At 43.9% G+C, this 21,816-nt stretch overlaps 2 protein-coding genes and 1 long non-coding RNA gene across 9 annotated transcripts in view; 1 reads left to right on the top strand and 2 right to left on the bottom strand.

Annotated features, from left to right (window-relative positions):
• Pole3 (polymerase (DNA directed), epsilon 3, accessory subunit) overlaps positions 1-2,391 on the bottom strand; it is a gene marked incomplete in the record, with an annotated part of 2,967 nt that extends 576 nt beyond the window's left edge. The window contains 4 exon segments of the mRNA XM_005382662.2: positions 1-1,312; positions 1,557-1,675; positions 1,964-2,049; positions 2,150-2,391. Of these exon segments, the coding sequence (XP_005382719.1) occupies positions 1,140-1,312; positions 1,557-1,675; positions 1,964-2,049; positions 2,150-2,215 (444 nt within the window).
• Positions 2,392-2,399: 8 nt separating this feature from the next.
• Positions 2,400-21,437, top strand: LOC102026747 (chromosome unknown open reading frame, human C9orf43). Of its 7 annotated transcripts, none has more exons than XM_013513130.1 (15): positions 2,400-2,550; positions 2,951-3,034; positions 4,961-5,042; positions 5,150-5,300; positions 9,558-9,630; positions 11,827-11,927; positions 13,475-13,538; positions 16,219-16,394; positions 17,049-17,199; positions 17,701-17,743; positions 18,010-18,056; positions 18,261-18,348; positions 19,864-19,949; positions 20,671-20,737; positions 20,928-21,437. In XM_013513130.1, the coding sequence occupies exons 2-15, from the start codon at positions 2,987-2,989 to the stop codon at positions 21,146-21,148; spliced, it is 1,398 nt and encodes a 465-aa protein (XP_013368584.1). In that variant the 5' UTR covers positions 2,400-2,550; positions 2,951-2,986; the 3' UTR covers positions 21,149-21,437. The 7 variants fall into 7 exon arrangements, with proteins under 7 accessions (XP_013368584.1, XP_013368583.1, XP_013368582.1 ...); XM_013513129.1 differs by lacking the exon at positions 2,400-2,550 and adding an exon at positions 2,562-2,684; XM_013513128.1 differs by lacking the exon at positions 2,400-2,550 and adding an exon at positions 2,562-2,856.
• LOC106148281 overlaps positions 20,264-21,816 on the bottom strand; it is a 14,838-nt gene continuing 13,285 nt past the window's right edge. Inside the window, exon 2 of the long non-coding RNA XR_001233566.1 lies at positions 20,264-20,489. This is a non-coding gene — a long non-coding RNA (uncharacterized LOC106148281). The remainder of the gene's footprint in view (positions 20,490-21,816) is intronic.

The raw sequence follows: 21,816 nt of genomic DNA, 5'->3' as shown, positions 1-21,816 counted from the left end.
TTTTGGGACATTAATCAGATATTCAAAGTTGCTAGATTTGCACATGCATTAGAAAGGGAAAGACAGTGGGAATGGGAGGCAGAGGAGAGGCAGAAAATAGAAAGCAAGAAGCACAGAGGGAAAACGTTGTGCTTAGATGAAGTGAAGCCTCGAACTTGTCAGGAATAAAAATGAAAAATCATAGCCACAAGTCTGGGAGATAGACATAGTACGTAAGAGAAAGCCTGGGACTTTACACCTTCCAGGAGGTGACAATAAATCCTAAGCTGTACAGTGGCAGGGCTGAGGTAAACCTAGGAATAAGCCATCTGTTTTGTAAAACATTCTTGTTTGACGACTTCCAATCTACACTGCTAATTTAAGAGCACACTGTGCTCAGAGCACAACCACCAGCAGCAGGTCAGATGCCTACAGGCAAGGCACCAGGCCCCAAGCCAAGTAGTCGCAGAGAAAACAGAACTCAATTAATGCTGTCAAGTGAAGAAACCACAGAACAGATTATCTTTTTTAAAAAAACAGATCCGAGGAGATGCTAAGCTACATACCCAGCCTCTTTCATCTGTTTTTGGGGAGGGGGTGACAGGGCCTCATTGAGTTTCCAGGTTGGGCTCAAAACTTGTAATTCTTCTGTCTCAGCCTCCCAAGCAGCTGAGACTACAGGCATGTGACACCATGCCCAGGCAATTGTGAACATTCTTAACAAACTACTGTAAATCAAATATGGCTGACCACGATCAAAGCCCTAATTTTTCCTGAGCCTTCCCTGCCTCTGTGATCGGAAACACAGCAGGCAGCATGGAAGTTATTATTATCTGTTTGGAGGGGCAGGAAGACTGGTGATTAAAAAAACTACATAACCATATGCATAAGTAAACAAGATAACAAACCGCTAATTTAATTAGCCGTTCAGAATCCCTCTTGCCAGAAAAGTAATAACCTTCAGACTGATTAAACAAAAGAGGATTCCGGTACTCAGATGCTTTGAGTTGGTGAAACGCTGGTTCTGATGATAATTACAGTCACTTTTTATTTTGATCTCCCCAGGCACCTGTGCCTAAGACTACTCTGCCCAGCAGGGAAAAGCGTCACAGAAACATGTACCATGTCTCAGAGTGGCAGCTTCCACAGTGCCGCAGGTATTAGTTGTCTACTTCCTCCTCTTCATTCTGTTCTTCCTCTTCCAGCCTTTCCTCATCTTCATCATTCTCCTCCTCCCTGCTCCTGTCTTGCTCTTCTGAATCTGTTTTTTTGTCTTTGTCCTTCTTCTTTTGTTCCGAAGCTTCCTTCTTGCCTTTCTGCTCCCGCCTGTATGCTGTAAGGAAGGAGGGGGTCAGAAGGCAGGGCTGCAAGAGGGCACCAGATACCGCAGCAGCTAACTCCACTGTACCCCTGCCAAAGCTGAGGCGCAGAAGTAAGAGGTCTGATGTGGTGCAAACTGAACTGGGTGGACTCAAATCCAGTACTGGCTTAATGGACTCAAAGCCTCAAGGCCAGACGAACAGGTCACACGGGATGACCGTCTTCTACATGGTTTAGAGAACTGAAGGGTCTGTTACCTTCCAGAGCCTCTTTCAACGGGGTAATAAACCGCTGGAACTCCATCTCTTCCATGGCTGAGAGCACATCACTGGCATTGAGTGTCTTGCGTTTTCCTTTCATTGCGAAGTTGTTGGCACTGAAAAAAATAAGAGCAAAAGCCATCGGGTGTGTCGGACACCCTCCTCCTTTGTGGTGTGGTGCTGGAGAGAGGGATCAGCGAAAGGTGGGGTGGGGAAGCCGACGACGTCTTAGGTGCGCGGCTTTTGTCCTTCTCCGTAGAAAACAGGCTGGGGCGGTTACTCTGTTGCTTATTCGGCCTCAGCACTTGTTGGAGCTGGAGGAAGACTGTGAATCACAATTACTGGGCTCTGCGGGTCCCAGCCAGGGGGTCCCTCTGCGCCTCCCTTCCTCCCCTGCCACTCACCAGGATGTGGCGTATAGCACAAAGACGCTGGCTGCGCGGGAGATGGCGCTGCGGGCCTCCTTGGAGATGTTGACACCATCCGGGAGCTGCGAGGAGAACTGGGATGAGCAAAGCTGCCGGCCCAGGACCCGCTTCCCTCCGGTCCTGTTGTCCGCCCCCGGCCACCCGCCTGCCCGAGCAGCTCACTGCTTCTTTGATGATCCTGGTGATGACGGCATTGGGCAGGTTTAGGTCCTCGGGCCTCTCCGCCATGGCCAACGCAGGGGCCCGAGGCTCCTCTGCCACAGGCCTCTTCTTCGGGCTGCTACCTCGTCCAGACTTCCCGCGTCGCTATGATCTGACCCTCTGAGGCACCCGTCCAGCCCCACGTTGCCCACACTGTGTCCCACAGTGCCCCGCGCGTCATAGCCTCCCTCCCGTACCCAACCCCGCCTACTCAACTCGCCGGTGCCTCTGAACATTCCACGCTGCATTGGTTTTGGCCTGCCGGGGCTTCCGTCCGGCCCCACTGTGCCCCGTACTTTCCTCCTTAGTTACGGTTCTCCGCTTTACGCCATTACTACGTGTGGAATTTTTTCACTGATGAAGTATGACTCATTGAGGCTTCCGTCTATTTCCCATCGTCATCTGCGCCGCTGCTTGGCGACAGCGCGGTCTGGCGCCTCCAGTGGAGGAAGAGGCGGGGACTAAACTAGTACGGCCCGGTCCCTGCGAACCAGAGGCAAGGCCGGCGACCTCAGAGTACTGTGAGGGGCAAAATTACCCTTTGGCTCTGAACTAAAGCTGTTTTTTTCAATCTGCGCTGGTTCTGCGGGACTGCGACCCTGTGAGATTGGCGTCTCCCACTTTTTTTTTTCCTTGTCCAAAATGAAGCGAGGAAGTTTTTTCTACTCGTGAGATCAATGTCCGTTTTTTTTCCCCCCTCATAACTTTATAATAATAGTATTTAAGGATAAGTGTTAGCGAGTTTTTTGTTTTGTTTTCCAGCGCAAGTCATTTTGCTAACACCGTGCTAATGGTGGCATGGAGATGTGCCTGATGGGACGTGGGGGCTCAGTTCGGGCTGAGCAGGTAACTGCAGGGAGACAGGCTGCTGCTTTGTGAGGAGATGCGACATCATATTCGCATTCAAAAATAACCCGCGTTAAAACTGTATTTATTTTTTAGTTCATTAAGTCAGTTGTTCATTATATTTCTTTCCCTGTGGAAATCATTACTGAGGTTTTGCAGTGGCGTTTTAAGTTGTACTTTTTGTTTGTTTTGGAGACAGGACCTCACGTGTAGTTCAGGCTGGCCTTACCAGTTCAAACCCAGCCTGGGCAATTCACAATTTAACCAGACCTTGTCTCAAAACACAACACAAAACAACAAAGCACTCCACCCCCACCCCCACCCCCAAAAAAGGGCTGGGAGCTAGGCATGGTGGCACATGCCTGTAATCCCAGCACTCTGGTGAGGCAGGAGGATCACTGGGAGTTCCAGACCAGCCTAGGCTACAGTGAGTTCAAGGCCAGTCTGAACTACATAGTGAGACCCTGTCTCGACAAACAAACAATTGAACAGCCTAGGATGTAGTTCAATGCAAAGACCCTGGTTTCAGTCCCCAGTACCACACACACACCAAACAGTTTGCCTACTGCTGTTCTTCATGCCCCAAATGGGTCCTCTCACACGTATTTGATAGGTAATAAAGGTGTTTCATAGAAAAAAGAAAGGGACAGTGTTCCTAAAAAGTTATTAGAAGCTAGTATGTTAGTGTATGACTATTAGCCCTGCACCCTAGGAGGCTGAGGCAGGAGGATTGCAAATTCAAGCCCAGTGGGCAGTTTAACTTAGTGAGATCCTGTCTCAAAATAAAAAATAAATTTTCATAAGGGCTGGGGAAGTAGCTTAGTGTGGAGGCCCTAGATTCAATCCCAGTACTATAGTGGTGGTGGTAGTAGGGTTAGAGATAAGGTGATAGTAAACATCTAAAACATCACTAGAGCCAGGCATGATGGTGCACACCTGTAATCCTCGCACTCAGGAGGCTGAGGCCGGAGGATTGCTGTAAGTTTGAGGCCAGCCTAGGCTACATAAGCGAGTTTAAGGCCAGCGTACATAGCGAGACCCTGTTTCAAAACAACAAAAATCTCTAGAGAGGGAAAGATAATAATTATTGAGTACCTATTATATATCATACATAAAAACACCTTCCTCCTTTTAATAAGGAAGCAGGCTGAGAAAGAGGAAGTACTGTAACTTGGCCAAGGCCATATAGATGATGAATGAAATCTAAAGACAGCTGCAAGTCTATTTGACTTGGGGTTTGAACAAACCCATTCATTGCTGATGGCTGTTTTATCTGCCTGCATGAGAATTACAACATGTTCAAAAAATGAAGCCTGTCTTCCAAAGGTTTGAACCGTCTAAAGCACTTTTCTGACTTAATTGGTTGTCATTTGATACAGCTTTTCAGAGATAGTAGCATTTGTCCCTAATGACTAATGAATGGGAAAAAGAAAGGGTGCCAACATTTATTTTGAACTATATGCCAGACTTTTTAATGTCCATTAACTCATTTTTATAATGACTGTGAGGCAGGCTTATCCTTATTGTACAAATGAGGACACCAGGCTTGGTTTAATTAAATCCCAGGTCACCTAGCTATTAACTGGCCAGTCACGAGACCTGAGCTCATTCTGCTTTCAGACTTGCTATTTGACTTCATGGTGAGATATTTTCATACTTGCTTAGGCAGTCAAGCTTTAGTTACTCCTTACTTGTGTCCACCTTTTACCTATATAGGTTCAATACAAATATTTTAAGATTTGAGTCTAAATTAAGATCTGGACTGTATGGCTAATGTATAATACTACTCTCTGATTATGTGGTGGTTGATTCTCAGAAAGCTGCAGGATTGGCCTTTGTCCTAAACCATTTATAGCCATGGTCTTGCCAGATGACAGCCAGTGGGATGAAACCACCTGTGACTTGGCTGTTTGTCCGCATCCACAGTGCTGGGCAGCTGTCCGTCGAATTGAAAGGGGCCATCCTCGAATCCTGAGCTCACCCTGCAAAACTCCTTTGGATGCTGAAGGTAAATTTGCCAGCTTCTGTCTTCTCAAGAGGTTCTTAAACTCTCTCTGTATGGCTCTCTTTCTCTAGGCAATGTGTTACATGTTTCCCTCTGATCTGCTTTCTCAGATAAACTCCCTGGGCTCGCTATTGTAAACATCTCAGATTCCTGCTTCCAGGCCAAGAGACTTGCTCATCAGCAATCACCAGAACTTGCCTTCACTAAAGCCCGTTCTTTATTGTCTCGAGGCTCAAAGCTTGCCTCCAAATTTCCAGGCAGGTAAATTATCATATCTTCTTCTAGTAGATTGTCATCTCAAAATTCTAGGTTATTTCCTTTGTGAATGTGTTAGACTTTGAGAACACTGGATTAAAAAGAAAGCTGGATTAAAAAGAAAGCACTAATTCAGTTACAGAAGTGATGAGTAGCTGTAGAGAAACAAAGCACTCCTGCTGTGTTCTGGGATCTGATGATGTGGAGCTGTTTTGGTTTGCTAGGACTGTGGAGCAGAGTACCAGAGACTGGATGGCTTAAAACGGTGCACTTCATTTTCCCACAATTCTGGAGGCTCGAAGTATGAGATCAGGTGTCTGCAGGGTTGTTTTGTTTTGAGGCTTCTTTCCTTGGCTTGTAGATGCCTGTTTTCTCCTCGCGTCTTCACATAGTCTTCTCTTTGTGTGTGCCTGTGGCCTGTCTCCTTATTTCACAAGCACACTACTTATACTGGCTTAGGGCCCACTCATATGACCTCATTTTACCTTAATTATCTTGTAAAAGTTCCTCTCTCCAAATACTGTCACATTCTTAGGAATTTAACAGATAAATGTTGGGGGAAGGAGACACAAGTCAGCCCCTACCAGGGGGTATCTTAGCAGCTTCTGTAGGTCATCGGAAAACTCTGTCCACACGTCATCCTTCCTGTCTTTTATTTTCAGATATGAAACTATTTGTAAGCTCCTGGAGGCAGAAACAGTGGCTTTTCTTTTTGAATTTCCTAGAAAGTCTAGGCACCCAATCTTGCTGATACATGACACTGAGGGACAACTATTTGTGAAAAACAGACTTTTAGAATTTGAAGACCCTGTTGCCTGGAATTCAAGTGCTAATAGTGGCCCTTATAATAGTTTATTTTCTTCTGTTCCATGTAAGCAGTTGCTGTTGATTTTTCTTAGCTAAAGACAGCATAAGAAAGGTAGGACTACTTTCAGGGTCTCTAGGAGTTGTGTCCTGGGAAAATGGCAGCATCTCGCAGCCAAGATCTGGTGTCTAATATTCACACACAGGCACACAGCGCACTTGTGCTGCCATGCCCAGCTGCACGGTGTGCTGAGGGCCACCTCATCCAGTCAGCTCCTGCTTCCATGCATTCTCCTTCAGTCTTCCTGCTTTCTCACTTCTTGTGTTGTGTTTGCAGTGGCTGCCTTCCCCTACCCTCCCCATCTCTATGTGGTGCTGGTGATTGAACCCTGGGCCTCTCACAAGCTAGGCAAGTGCTCTACCATTATGCTACACCCCCAGCCCTGTAGTGATTTATAAACTGTTCTCATTGCCTCTTCCCTCCTAAACAGTCTGACAAACAATCAACTGATTAGGCTTCAAGAAATACTGTTTTTCTCATTGCCTTTCACAGAGTATGCCTTCCTTTACTAGAGAATAGTTCCATGCCTGCTCATTCTGTAGTTGTGGCCTTTTCACTATCACTCCTCTCTACTCATAGAATCTTCTCCTCTCTGATGCCAACTTTTCCTCTGAGCCAGACTGTTTTTCTCATTTTCTTTTCTGTGTCTGACATTTGCTCTTGTGATTTCCATAACCTTAAAGACCCTCTTACCTCTGCTGTGTTTCACTAAGTCCCTGGCATGGCCTATATGGCCTCATGAGATCCTGCCTTCCCAGTAGACTGCATCTTGCATTTCTCCTTTCCTGTTCAGTAGGTTCCAGCCACACCATTACTCTATGTATTCCTCACATAATCCTACTCCATGAATAGGGATTATGGAAGAACTCTTTCCTCTGAATGATTTCCCCTAGATTAGAGCTTTCAGCCCTGCATGGTTGACATTTTGGATCATTCATTGTTTGTTGGGACTGTCCAGTGCAGCACTGGATGTTTGCATCCCTGGAATGCTAGCAGTGTCTCACTGGCAGTTGGGACAATCCCCAAAATGCCTCCAGACATTGCCAGATGTGTCCTAGGGGCAAAATAGAAGTGCTTTTACTTAAGGATCTTCCACGACCACTCTGTATAAAGTTTCTCTATAACTTCGCCATTATTTAACCTTGCTTCTTTTGTCTTCATTATTTTCTGAAGCGTTCTTCAGTTTGCCTGCCTCCTTTCATTGGAATGTCAGTTCTGAGAGCAGGAGCCATGGCTGTTTTCTGTTCCCTGCTTTGTCTCCTGTGCCTTTAGTAGTGTGTGGTGTAAAATAGAAGCTCGCTAAATATTGTTTGATGGATATGTTCTCATCTTTGTCAGGGTTGACTTTTCTCATTTACTGCTGGCCCTAGGTGCTCACTTTTCCAAACTACCCCAGCATCCATTGTCCCTGGTAAGCTTATGGATATTTTTATGTCTGTGTCCCATTTGCTCAATTGGATGTGAAAGCCCTTTGAAAGTGAGAGTCATGATATGACATCATTTGTTTAATTGCAACTTGTGACTTAGTGAGAACCTGTCTCAAAAAAAAAAAAAGATAAAAAAGTAAAAGGACTAGATGGAGATGTAGCTCAGTACGAAGGTCCTAGGTTCACTGTCCAGTACCACAAACAAACAACCCCCACAAGAAACTCCCAAAAAACAAAAAATAAAAACAAAGTCAAACCTCAAGCCCCAAGGCCCTAATTCACAAACCTCTTTGAGTGAAGGCCATTGTGTTGGATGCTGAAGATACAACAGTGTCCTGTTACCTTGTGTAAGAGACAGCCTTCCTCGTTGGGGAGCTTTCAGCCTAGTTGGGGAGGTGGGGACATTTGGTGTGGTGAGTGTCATGAGTGGACTGGCGCCTGGGTGTGTGTAACACCAGAAAAGTTTCCTAATCAGGATGCTGTACACAGCATCCTGGTCCAGAAGTTGAGCAGTCTAGTAAAGTGAGCACTGCAGGTGGGATGTGGGCTAGAAGGTGGTTGTAAACTTAGGGATAGCATGTTCAAAGGCCTGGAGGGGAGAGGCAATTTTGTAGGTACAGTATCAGGAAAATAGTTCGTTGTGTTTGCAACATAGAAAGCACTGGAAGAGTGATCAGAGATGAGGCTAAGGAGTAGAAAATACAGACACTTGGTTTTTATTTTGTAGAAATTGGTGTCTACATCACACAGAAATTCATAAATCAGGTTGAGAATTGGGTCTTTATCTTATACCTCTTGGTATTATTTAATCACATCTTTTTTTGTTTTGTTTTTGAAAGAGTCTCACAAGGGCATCTTTGAACTTGCCATATAGCCAGACTGGCCTTGAACTTGGCAGTCTTCCTGCCTCAGCCTCCCATAGTGCTGGAATTACAGACATGCACCATCACACTGGGTTTTTAAAAGATTGTAGTGAATATACATAACAAAAATTGATGTTTTTAACTTTTTTATGTCTTTTTTGAGACAAGGTTTCACTGTGCAGTTCAGGCTGACCTTGAACTCACTTTGTAGCCCAGGCTGGCCTTGAACTCATGGAGATCCTCCTGCCTCAGCCTTCCAAATGCTGAAATTACAGGTGTGTGCCACCATACCTGGCTGATTTTAACTATTTTTAAGTGTAGAATTTACAATGTTGTAAAACCATCACCACTGCCTATTTTCAGAACTTTTTCTTTCTCTCAAACAGAAACTGAATTCATTAAATAATAGCTCTATATTACCTTTTCTTCCCTGGTAATCTCTGTTTTCTGTCTCTGAATTTGCCTATTGTATGTACCTCAGATAAGTAGAATCATACAAAATCTGTCTTTTGCTTCTGGCTTATTTCACTCGATATAGTATTTTCCAGTTTCATCCAAGTTGTAGCATGTATCAGAATTTCATTACTTTTAAAAGGTGAATAATTTCTATTGTATGTATGTGTCACATTCTATTTAGTTAGCATGTTTTGAACATTTGCATTGACACTGATTGACTGACTGATTGGTTATACTGAGGGCTGAACCTAGGTCCTTCCCACTGAGCTCTATCTTCATCTGTTTTTAAATTTTTGATCTTGAGACAGGGTCTTGCTAAATTGCTGAATTATCCAGGGTTGGGCTTAAACCTGTGATCCTCCTGCCTCAGCCTTCCAGAGTGGTGTCACCATGCCCCTGCTGCACTGCTTTTGTTGATGATGCACCTGTATTTAGCTGCAGACAGAGGCATAGGCTGTGAAAGCAGTTTGGTGTCATAGTTGTAAAATGTTTGCAGCATGTGATGTTTATTTAAGAGTCCCTACATTCATTTGGTTAGTACTAAGCGCAAGGTTTTCTGTGGATAGGTAAAAGAATTTTCCTCATAGCACTTATTTTATCATCCCAGTGTCTTTTGTGTCTCTGTTTCATGTTTGCAACTCTTGCTTTTTAGGGCTCAGAAGAATTTACCTGAGAAAAGTTTCATCAACTATCGTAAGAGATCACCCAAAGAAAGTCACAAAAAGGTACTTCCTCAACCTTTTCTCATTACTAATGGGAATAAAATATTTGATCTTTAATGTTATTCTTCAGAATAACTATAGTCAGAATAATAGTAGTGATAAACTGGATGTGGTGGAATGTGTCTTAATCCCAGCACTTGGGAGCCTGAGTCAATGAGGATCACAAGTTTGAGCCCAGCCTGGGTGATTTAGGAACTTAGTGAGAACTTATCTCAAAACAAAAAATAAAAGAGACTGACAATGTAGCTCAGTCCAAAAGCCCAGGGTTCAATCCCCAAAGTGGCCCCCAAAATGCTAATAACTGTCCAGTATTGGCTCCTTAATATATGCTAAGCCCTTTGCTAATGGTTTTACATGCTATATTGTTTTCAGAAGTCCCAGACTTAAGTGGGATTGAGTGTGGAAGTTTGGTATAGGTGAAAATTTTCTTTATATTGCATAAAGCACGTTCAACTTCTAAGTATACATTGTCATTTAATAGTCAGAGCAATTAAGATGAATGTCAGACCTAAATAGGCCTAAAGGTCATCTAGTCTGATGACTTTCAATCTTTTAAAACTATCATCTATGGAAATTATATTTTATAACAATATGTCATGCAATAATCCTTACTCTAACTATGGGGAGGTACTCTGGTATTTTCTGTCTTATTCTGTTTAATTCTATCTGATTTTTAAACAATATGGGCTTGATTCACAAAATTTAATTTTATGAGCTATGCATAATCACAGTTTCAGTTTGAAGAACATTATTATGGTCTGTCTTGTGCATCTTACAGTTAAGGAAACAGAGGCTTGGATGGGAAGTGATTTGCTAATGTACATGGCTAGTTAGGGGTAAATCAATGCTAAATTAGAACTTTAGGGAGAAAATCTTTCCTACTTCCCTATAGTAAAGAGAGATTTACTATTTCTTGCAGTCCAACTGCATGCCTTTTGTTTTTTTCACTCTTAACTGCTCTGTATCATGTGGTGGAAAATGCAAGGAACTAGGAGATAGTAGATGGGTTTGAATGGATGAATGAACAAAGCAGTTTACCTTCTTGACCTCCTTTGAACGAGAAGGTTAGGTTAAATTATTATTATTTTTAATTTTAATTTAAATTTTTGCAGTACTGGGGTTTGAACCCTGAGCTGCTCTACCACCGAGTTATATTTTCAATCCTTTAAAAAAGATTTATTTTTGAGACAGGGTCTCTCTATATAGTGCAGGCTGGCCTTGAACTCGCTTATAGAGTCCTGGCTGACCTCAAACTCATAGTGGTCCTCCTGCCTCAGCTTCCTGAGTGCTGGGATAATAGGCATGCACCACCATGCCCAGCCTTAAAAAAGATTTTTTTGTAAAAAATTTTGAGACAGAGTCTTGCTAGGTTGCCCAGATACTCCTGCCTCGGCCTCCCCCAGTGCTGGCATTTTAGGCATGTGCCACTGTGCCACCCCTTCCTTTCTTGTTTAAATTATTTTTAAATTAATGATTTTAATAGATATACATGAAATAAGATTCTAAATTCAAAAGGCATTAAACATTTACAATGAAGAGTCTCCTTTCTTCTCCCTAGTCCTTTTCTCAGTGGCAGCCTTATTTTTAATAGTTTTTTCCTTTTTTTATATCTTAACTAGGAATATAGACTAGATGATTTATAAGGTTCCTTCAAACTCTATCATTGTAGGGTCCTAAAGAGTTAAATGTGAGAAGAATCAACACTTTAACTTTTAAATAGGTGCCTATAATTATAGACAGACTGTACATAAAAGTAGGAAACTTAATTTTGTCTCCTTCAATTCTCTCCCTATTCTGATTCCCAAAATCCTGACTGTATTATATGTAAGGGATCTAAGTCTTTGAAGTAGGGCCAGCACAATGAATGTGTTCCCCTAGGACAGCCTCAAGATACCCTTCTATGGGATGGGGCTAGGGGTTGATAAATTTTACTCTAATGTTATAGGGGAGCAGAGGAGACTATTTACAGATGCTCACTCTTACAGAGTACCTACCGATACCTGGTAAAATAGTTTGTTTTTGGGGGAGAATATTATGGAGATGATTTTGGGACAGGAAAAGCCTTTTTATCATCTTCTGAGCCACCAGTCTTTTTGGTTAGCGTGATAATTGAGCTGTTAGTCTGTTCCTGGAACTGGTACTAGCACTGGTAGCAACCTGGCATCTAAATTATATGTAGGCTTTATATTTTTCTTTTAGCTTTCAGTGTTGAATTTGAATGAGACACAACTTCCTTGCCCTGAAGATGTTAGAAATATGGTTGTCATCTGGATCCCAGAAGAATCAGAAAAGAATGTGTGGTAAGTGTCATGTCTAGAACTTGGGGGGGGCCTTTATCCTTATATTTTGTAAATTTCCACAGGCCTTTTTTGTGATCTCCCTTTTAGCTACCTCGCTGCAAGTAACAGGGCAAGGTGGAAAAAGTGGTCCTAGTCACTCATTTCTCCCTTTTATGACACTGGAATTCTTTTTATTTATGTCTTTGTTTTTTGATGCTGGGTCTCACTATATAGCCCTGACTGGCCTTGAACTAAAGCCTCCTGAGTTCTGGGATTATAGGAAGGTGTAATCATGCTTTTTTTTTTTTTTTTTTTTTGTCTTGCCAGGTAGTCTAGGCTGACCTTGAACTCTCCATGTACCCTAGGCTGGCCTCCTGTCTTAGTTTCTTGAGTGCTGGGTTTACATGCATGCATACACCATGACCCAGTTTGGAATTCTATTTTAATATACTATGAGATTCATGTTGTGGAGCTTCTCTTTATCTAATTCCACATGGCAGTAAATAGCATATAAGATAGGACCCAATTTATTTGTGAAGTTTAAGAATTACACTTCTTTTATTAGTTTTCCTTAGCCCTCAGTAAGAAGTGACAGAGCTCCCAGTAAAGAATATGAACCTCTGACCACCACAACCTGTGACAGTGGTATATGGTAAATAGCATACAGCACTTATGTATCAAGCAGGGCAGCACAAAAATCATTTGGTGAAGGCTCAAAGGCTTGCTAGTGTGGAAAACCATAGGGAAAGAATTTGGTTCTCTTTTGTGATTGCTGAGCCTTTCAGATTCTTGTTAAGTGTTTGAATTTCTTTTCAGTTGGCCACCTTGTTGATGTAACCACATGAATTTTTTTCATTTTCTTTCTCTTTTTTCCACAAATGATCCCATGAATGCATTTTTTGTGTGCTTACATATAGTGTCAACAAGAAAACCCAGATGACTTATTTCCTTTCACGTAAAAGAAAGCCCTAAAGTGAGTGGGCTGGGAGTAGTATGTCAGCTCTGTGAGATAATCAGAAACCAGAGCTCTTCTAGCTTTCTGGGCCATTCTCCTTGGCCCAAGGCTTCCATCCTCTAAGGGACTTCATTGGTACTTTTAAGATCTGTGTTGGCTGCCAGAGCTCCCAACTTTCATATCCACTCCCCAAGTGAGAAGGAGGAGAAGCAAACAGGGCAAAAAGTACTTTTTGAACACCTCCTCCAAGCTAAGTGGTGAGGATCTAGTGGAGAGCCAAGTAGATTTGGTCCCTGTTCTCCAAGAGTTGTATGGGAGAGTCAGATATCACGGACACAACCACACCTAAGTATGTAATTACTAGTTTATGTTCACACTATGAAAGTAAATTACTACATTGTCCCAGAGAATGCTGGGGAACCAAATTTAGATGGGAAGTTGAGGGATCTTTTTAGTGGCAGGTACCTGGGTGGCACGTACTGCTCGGCTCCCAATCAGTCATCTTTGAGTACTAATTAGAGAGATAGGGGTCTTCGTGACCGTTTTTCACAAATATTCTTGATATTTTTGTTTAAGATGTATGGGAATAAGTTGTGGTTATTCTTATTTCAAGCTTACCTGAGAAGACATCTTCACCTAGCCAATATGGGAAAAAGAAAAGAAAGGTATTAGCAGGGGTAAGTTCAGTGTTTTGCCCAAACCTTTATTATTACTCTGTAGGATATATTTTCCTTTTAGGTCTTCCCCACTCTTAACCCCTTCCTTTCTCTAACTGAAAACCTTTCCTTAGGGATAATTACAAGCCTCTTCAGACTCTTTTTTTCTATCTGCACCATGTCGAGAGGAGCAGAACCCCTTGAGATGACAGGAGGAACTGTTGGGTATTCAGGGGGACTTTTTTTTTATTTTAAAGAGTAAAACAAGGATAACATAATAATAGGGGGGACTTAGCATATTACAGACAAAATGGTAGGAAATTATCAATGGTTATCGTTTTACATATTATTATCTACAAAATAGTTTCTCAGGAAAACAAATAGACAAATAATAGTGTGTTAGAGACAAAAGAGGTAGGAGATTATCAAGAGTTGTTGTGCTATGCTTTGGTATCTTCAAAGTGGCTTCTAAAGAAAATAAATAGAGCTATACATGAGTGACCTATTGAAAAATCATTAACTATTCTCAATGGTTGTTGTAGGAAACACATAATAATAAACATACATCCATTTATGAAATAGGATAGGAACATTACAAACTTTACACAGTTATGGATAGATTAGTAGGAAAATATCAATGGCTGCTGTAATACGTGGTGGTATCTTCAAAGTGGTTTCTCAGGAAGACAGAGATATGCAAGAAGGATCTAATAAGTAGTTACAGCCTAAGGGTTGTCAAAAATAGCATATTACCTCCTCACCAGTGACTCCTTTCACTGAGGTATGATGGCTGGAAGGAAGGCCAGGATTGAAAAGAAGGACTGAGAGACTTGCACCTGTGTCTAGCAACAGGCTATTTTCTTGTTCCTCCATAGTCATGATTATCCAGGGCTCCTCGATGGAGATGACGGTCTGGCCAGAGGGGGAAGGCAGACCATGCCCCAAGCCCTCTCATTCCTGTTGGACTAACTGGTAGCATGGGTCTGAGCTCTGGGGCCTCCACCTCAGAGGGCAGACTGATCTCCAGTGGTCTCCTTTGCATCCAGGGTATGGCAGTTCCTCTTGAGGTGGCCTGGCTTTTAACAGTGGTAGCAGATGAATGCAGTTGTCGAGTTCTTGGAGCCCCGGGAATCAGACCTGGGATCTGTTTCTCTTAGTGGTGCAGCAAAAGCAGCTGCTTTTTCTCAGTCTCTTTGTTTTCTCTCCTTGGCCTCCTCCTCATCATGGCTATAGAATACTGAGGAGGCAATTCTTACTAACATCTCAAGTGAGGTATCTGAGGCGAAAGCCAGTCTTTGTAGCTTTTTCTCTCCACCTTCCCATTGCTTTGGGACCCCACAACCAGTTAGTGTCCTCTCCCCAACTGTCAGCACAGGCAGCAGGAATACTGCTGCAGACTTCTCCGGAGCTCCACCACAGCCTGTACTGTCAGGGGAAGAATGGCTTCCAATGAGTCTCTGCAGGTATTGTGCAAGGTCCTCCTGGTTTACAGCTTGCGAGCGGCTCTCGTGAACCCAGTCCACTGGACCTCTGACTCCATGGGCTTAGTCTGCATTCTCATGTTCTCTGAGTCCTTGTTCAGCAGCTGCTCCTCCGCTGGCTCTGGACCTTTCTGGTTCCCAATGGCAGGAGCAAGAGTGGCCCGTTGTATGGCATGTATTCCCAGGGGTTGTTCAAAGTTTCAATGATTCACACACATCTGTGGGTGGGCAACTGTGGTCGGTGCATGGTGGGCCAATTGTGTCACTGTTTCTCTGTGTCATGATAGATCTCAATTGAGCGGCGGCGGCCAGCCTAAGGGCCAGCGTGCAACAGCGCTCGCCGCCGCATGGCTCCCCATGCGCTGGGGGCCCACCCTCCGGGAGCCACCAGGCAGGAAGCTAGCCAGCCGGAAGACTGGCGCTCTCAGGGGGACTTTTTGATTTGTTAAAAATTAATCCCCAGGCGGGCATCATGGTATATGTTTATAATCCCAGCTATTCAGGAGGCTGAGGAAGGAGGGTTGCAAGTTCCAGACCAGCCTGGGAAACTTGATGAGATCTTGCCTCGAAATAAAATAAAAAGGGCTGGGAATGTAGCTTAACAGTACAGCGTATGCCTAGCATGTACACACATACACACATACAAAGAAGAGGAGGAACAAGGGGAGGACGTAGAAGAGGAAGAGGCAGCAGGATAAGGAGGAGGAGAAGGGAGAGGAGGAGGAGGTGAAGAAGAGGAGGAGGTGGAGAAGAAGAGGAGGAGATGAAGAAGAAGAACAGAAGCACCAGCAGCAGCAACAGCAACAAAAACTGCAGCAAACTTGAGCTTCCAATTCTCATTTAGCCATTTATGGGTAACTGTGATTTTGGATAAATCTTAGAGCTGTTAGAGTACTATGTCAATGAGAGTAGTGTCTTGATCCATTTCATTCACTGTGAAACCCCCACCCCTAACTCTGTGCTGGGCACATAGATAGACTGAGTGAATAGTGAATGACTTCTCTGGGAAAGCAATACAAACAAACAAAACTACAGTTAATCCCTGTGTGATCTACATACAATAGGATTGGGACGTGGAGGGAAGGTGGGAATGATAGAGTGGCTCTCGAAACAACTAGTTGCACAGGTCAGGGTTGTGCTGGGATGCTGGAATGTTAATGGGAAGAAATGGGCTCAAAGACAGTACTTGGGAGAGTTTGTTGCATTTTTTTCTCATCCAGAAAATGGAGTCCTCTCTGGGTCCTCCTGAAAGACGACAGTTCACGGAGACAGGGTCAAGAATCCCAGAGGGGGTTGTGCTTCCCTTCTCCCCAGTGGTACGTACACCTGAGCGGTTAAGTTCAGCAATACCTGTCTGGGCCCACGACAACATGCTACCTCAGGATCTACTGAAAGAGTGAGTATCATGGATGCCGAGAGGAGAGCCAGGGCTCCCGCTTTTCCCAGAAGCTGGGACGGAGCCAAGCAACATGCTGTTTCTGAGTAGGGCAGGGCAAATGTCACCCTGCTTGCTTACTGCATTCTTAGACTTACCAATAGGCAGGGGTGACAGTAATTACCGTGGCCATTTACCCAGTCCTTACCGTCTGGTAGGCCCTTGACTAAGCACATTGTATATGGACTCTCATTTTAACTCTCGCCAGCAGTTAGGTGCTATTATTTTTATAGATAAATTATGGATAAGTGGGAGGCAGAATGGTATATTGATTTGAAGTATGACAACCTTTGAATTTTGTATTGAAACTTAACTGGCTTTGTGATTTTTGGTAATTATTTAGCCTTTTTAAGCTTCATTTCCCTCATTCGGAAAGTGAGGATAATACTTGTCCTCAGAGTGTCGGAAGGATTCAGTGGTATAAAGCCTCACAGAATACACAATAAGTACAGCTGCGGTTATCATGACTGCATCTGAAAGGTGTCGCCCAGTGAGCACCTTTTGGCAGAGGCTGTTCCAGACCCAAAACAGAAATGTCTTCAGATCTGGACCCCTTCTCATCTGTCTCTCCTCTGGAAACAGCTGCTACTCACTGGTTGTCTCTGTCCCTTTTAGGCTTTTGCTACATGGAGAGAAAAACATGCCTTGTCCGGAGATGAAAACACAATTGGATAGGATGAAAAAGAGTCTTCCCCTGGAAAAGAACCGACCCGACAGTGCGATTTCTTCTAAGATGTTTCTAACTGTACAACGCCTCACCCTGCAAGTAAGAGCCAGGGTGCTTTGGAGGAAGGGCCCTACGTGAAAATCCAACCCTTCCCTTCTCACGGCTGGAAGAGTTGGCTTTCTCTTTGTTCTTTCCCTTCTGTGCTGCCACTTTGGCCCCAGCCCCACAGGAACTTGGGCTGTGTGTAGGTGAAAGCCAGTGTGCAGGGAAGGGAGTGAGCAGAGAGGTGACTGCATTTCTTCTGCACTTTGCTTCCCACATCTTTCCTTTCCTGCACAGTGCTGCAAAACACTGGCTTCCCAGTGTGCTTGCTGACTAGATGAATAAGTGCATCTGGGGAAAAGGAGAGACCTACAGAAGAGCTTCTCTCCTCTTCCTCCTTCTCTGTCCTTGTCCTCCTCCTTCTCTTCCTTCTTCTCCCCTCCCATTTTCTTCCTTCTCCCCCTCTTCTTCTTCTTCCTATTCTTTTCCCTCTTCCTCTGCCCCTCTTTTCCCTTTTTCCTCCCACCCTCCCCTCCTTTTTAAAATTTTTTTCTTCAGAGACCAGCGTTGCGATATCCAGAATATCTGAAGAAGAGAGAAGGTAGCTTTGCTGCTGCTGCTGGATTTCCAGGCTCCCACATTTCTCTTGCTTTGTCTTGGTCCTGGATCTGTTGTTTGTGGCCATAGTCATTTGGGGTCACCTGTAGAATGCAGAAACTCTAGTTTCAGGACACAGCTGCCCAGCTTGGTCCTGAACCTTGAGGGAGAATCACTGTGGTGGGGCGAGTCTCAGCAGGCAGCCCAGCGGGAGGCGGGCGGGGGGGGCTGTCAGTGCGAAGATGATCAGCCTGGCCCTCTGGTCACCAGGTCACAGGAAGCAGTCACAAGAGGGGAAGGAGAAAACCCCTACCAAGGTACAGGGAGAGTGCTGCGAGGGAGCCCTGGGACTCACCAGGCGGGAGAAGTGGTGCAGCCTGGGAGGGAAGGATTGCTTGAGAGTTGGGGTTCTTTTTGTTGTCTGTCTGCTTGTAGATGTTAAGTCTCTTTTCTACTCCTTTTACAAAAATGTTCTTCATTTCCGAAAGCCCCAACTCAGTTCCTCCTCTTATGGATTTCAGGAGGCTGAAATGAAATCCAAGAGTGATCAGAGGATCCAGAGCACTCCACATAAACATTCAGCTGCCATTGCTTGCAGTCCTCTCTGTGGTAAGGGCAGTACTATAGGTGCTTGGTTGAGAAATAAAATCCAGAACATAGATGGCAGCAGGAAAAATGAAATGTGCTTTTTCCATTTTGAGACCTGCTTTTGTCAGGCATTCAGAATTAATTAATATTTTTATTACATTGAACCCAGGGCTTTCACACAAGCTACATCTCCAGGGGTTCTGACCTTCACACAGCAGGCAGAAGAATCAGGGCTGAGGCCTGGGATAGAAGGTGACTTGCGCAAGGTTAGCACTCCATCCAGGGTGATCACTACCATCTGCCTGACTTCCATCCTAGTGCCTTTTCACGATGCCTCCAGTAGGAGCTGTTTTACATGTGTCACTGTGGTCACCTTGGATTCATATCCTCAGGGCAGAAAGAAAGGTGATTTTTAAAATTGGATCTTAAATATGTAGGTTTTTTTCCCACATGGAGAAGAATTCCCAGAGGTGGCAATATCCTGTGTAGAGGCGTCTTGGAGGAGCATGGCTGCTTGGAAGATACTGAGCATTTCAATGTGGCTGTTGGTATTTAAAGGAGAGGTAGATCAGGCCAAAAAGGTGGATGGGGGCTGGTGGAGGCTGTGAAGGCCATCAGGCTCGAGTCTCCATGTCAGTGGTGCTCCGTCTTGGCTGCAGATGGACAGACTGAGAAGTTTTTAAAACTCTTAAGAGCCAGGTTGAACTCCAGACTTACTAGGTCAGAATTTCTGGTATTATTTTTTTTTTAAATTTCTGGTGTTTGGAACCAGGTCCTGCTGTCTTTCTTTTGTCTTTTAAGACAGGGTCTTGCTATGCAGTTCAGGCTACATAGTAGCCATAATCACTATGTAGCTCAGGCTGGCCTCGTGCTCATGGTGATCCTCCTGAGTGGCAGGGGTGTGCTGCTACACCTAGTCTCATGCTGTGTTGTAAAGCTCCCCAGTGCTTGCAGAATGCAGGTGAGGTAAGAACCTTAGCGGGTAGGCAGCCAACAGAGTTGTGGTCTTTTAGCATAATACTTCTGGTGGCAGCTTGCAAGATGTTTATTTAGAGAAAAGGAGGTTCAAAAAGGAAAGGACAAATGCATCTAGGGACTTGTTGGAGATACAGTTGATGCAAAAGAAACAAAATTAGAACTTTTTTGTTTTCATATTTTTAGACCAAGGTGGGTATGTTAGGAAGGGCACAAGAAGGTGAGTCACATTCTGGTAAGAATATTCATAAACTGAAAGGTAGAGTTGTGGTTTCTTTTACTGCTGCTATGTGCAGTTACTTCTTATGTGGAGGAATCCTGGATCTTATAATAACACACTGTATTTTTATATGCAATTTTGTGATATATGTAGTTACAGCCCCAAGTGAACAGAATCACAAGTAGAAATCAGAAGGCCTTACACAATGTATACATGTATTGAAAGATCACATGGTATCTCATAAATAGTTACACTTGTTGTGTGTCAGTTAAGAAAACAAACTACTACCGCTGAGATATGAAGTGCCAATAAGAAGAGGATTGACTTGACTTTGTGGTCAGTAGGTCACGGAACTCTTTCTGGTCAGGAAAGTGACACGAAGCAGCAACAGCAGCAGATAAGGATTGAAGGAGCCATCTTGAAACAGGTGAGTGGCAGGGCCTCTCCCAAGGCTTACTTTCACTATTTCTCTCTGTGAAACAAACTGCCCCAAAGCTCAAGCCACCACGCTTCATTATTGCTAATGAATCTGTGTGTTGGTGGGACAGTCATGCTGGTCTTGCCTGAGGTCACACTGCATCTGGGCAGGACAGTTGGCCACATTGCCTGGGTTCTCTTCCATAAGGTCTCTCCATGTGACTATGACAGTGTAGTAGTCACTCAGGTGATTACAGTGTCACCTTTTATTGGTCAAAGAAGCCACAGGTCTAGCTCCAATTCCCAGGGGTGGAGAGAGACTATATCTCTTGATGGGAGGAACTGCATGCACATCCAGGAAGGGGAGGAGTTGTTGGCAGCCACCTGTAGAGGGAGTCTGCCCTCAGTTGACTGCTGGGAGTTGGGTAAAATGAGTTCTGGCTTCATCTGTACAGTTTGAGCGGCAGAAAATGTGTGATAAAAGCTTCTCTTCAGTCCCAGAAGATAGATCTTTGCAGTGTCTTAGCTGTTAATTTCTCCAAGAAAGCATCTTTTAGAAAAAAAAAAAAAGCTTTAAATTTTTTAAGGTGTTGGGCTGGGGATATCAGTGGCATAAATACCTGCCTGGCAAGCGCAAGGTCCTGAGTCTGATTTCTGGTACCAAAAATTAAAAAAAAAAAATTCTAAGGTGTTGATTCATTTTTTCTTGTACTTACCCCAATAAATTTTAGGTTTCCATAGAGAGATCAAGAAAGGACCACTCTGACACGTCCCTGAGTTTCTTGCCTGACATGAGAAGTAAGTTGTTAGAGTGGAGGACCCTCAGTCCTGAACCTATGTTCACCAGGGTGGCTTCCTCCTGGCAGTACAGTCCTCATCCTTCACGGGGGTCCTAAAGATAGCCCAGATTTTCCTTTTCTGTACTCCACTTGTCACAGTTATTTGGGAGAAGCCTATAGGTGAGATTAATGGCTGGGTTTTCTTGTAGGTTCTAAAATGTCTATGATGGAACTCCCTTGCGAGGTGGTAGAGACGGTATTGGAAGCCCCAAATGCCAACCAAGAGAAGAACCCCCAAAAACTTTCAGAAAGTGTGGCTAAAACAAACTGGAAACCTGACCTCAAACTACTGAGGATTCTTCAGGCCGCTGATGTTGAGGAGGAGAACCAACCCAGTGGGACAGAGAGTGAGGATTCTTTGGACACATAGACCGAAGGCGTCACCCAGGGCAGCCTTCACCAGAGCTGGATGCTTGGCATCCTGAGGACAATGACGGTTGACATAAGGCAGAAAAGAGAGTGCAGTGCTGTGCCCCCCAGGTCTCTCTAGGACCTAATCTTAGCGATTCTGCTCCTTTATTCACTGTTTACCAGCCTCTAAAATAGGTGAGGGAAAAAAAGCTCCACCCTTTCTCAGTTTGAGTGACCTCTCTTCCATTAGGGTCAGAATGATTTTAATGATTAAACACAACCACTTCTCAAATAAAAGATACTCTGTATTTTTTGGAGGAGAGGAGAGATGTTTCTTAGCATCTATTTTCAGGGTCACTTTTGTCTCTTCTCTGAAGCGCTGAACGTTTTCAGTCATAGGAAGCTGAATTTGGCCTATGGCAGCCTCCATGGTATTTCTAGATTTCCCTGTTGTTTCCTTTCTTTAGGAGAAGGAATCTATATCATTATTAAATAATGTTCATTGTATATGGTACTGGACTCAGTGACCTGGAAGAGCTTAATGCTCTAGTTTCTAAGGAATTGAGTCTGCAGGGAAATTTCAATGATGCTTGTAAAGATTCAGAATTCTAGAGTCTTAGAAGGCTTCTAGTTTGATTTTTGGAAGACTTTTCTCACTTCATGTTTTAGTCTTTTTTTTTTTTTTTT

Source organism: Chinchilla lanigera, unplaced genomic scaffold, assembly GCF_000276665.1.
Source record: "Chinchilla lanigera isolate Chin_1 unplaced genomic scaffold, ChiLan1.0 scaffold00018, whole genome shotgun sequence".
NCBI lineage: Eukaryota > Metazoa > Chordata > Mammalia > Rodentia > Chinchillidae > Chinchilla > Chinchilla lanigera.
The sequence above is the reverse complement of the archived record's forward strand: the minus strand, read 5'-3'. Positions and strand labels throughout refer to the sequence as shown.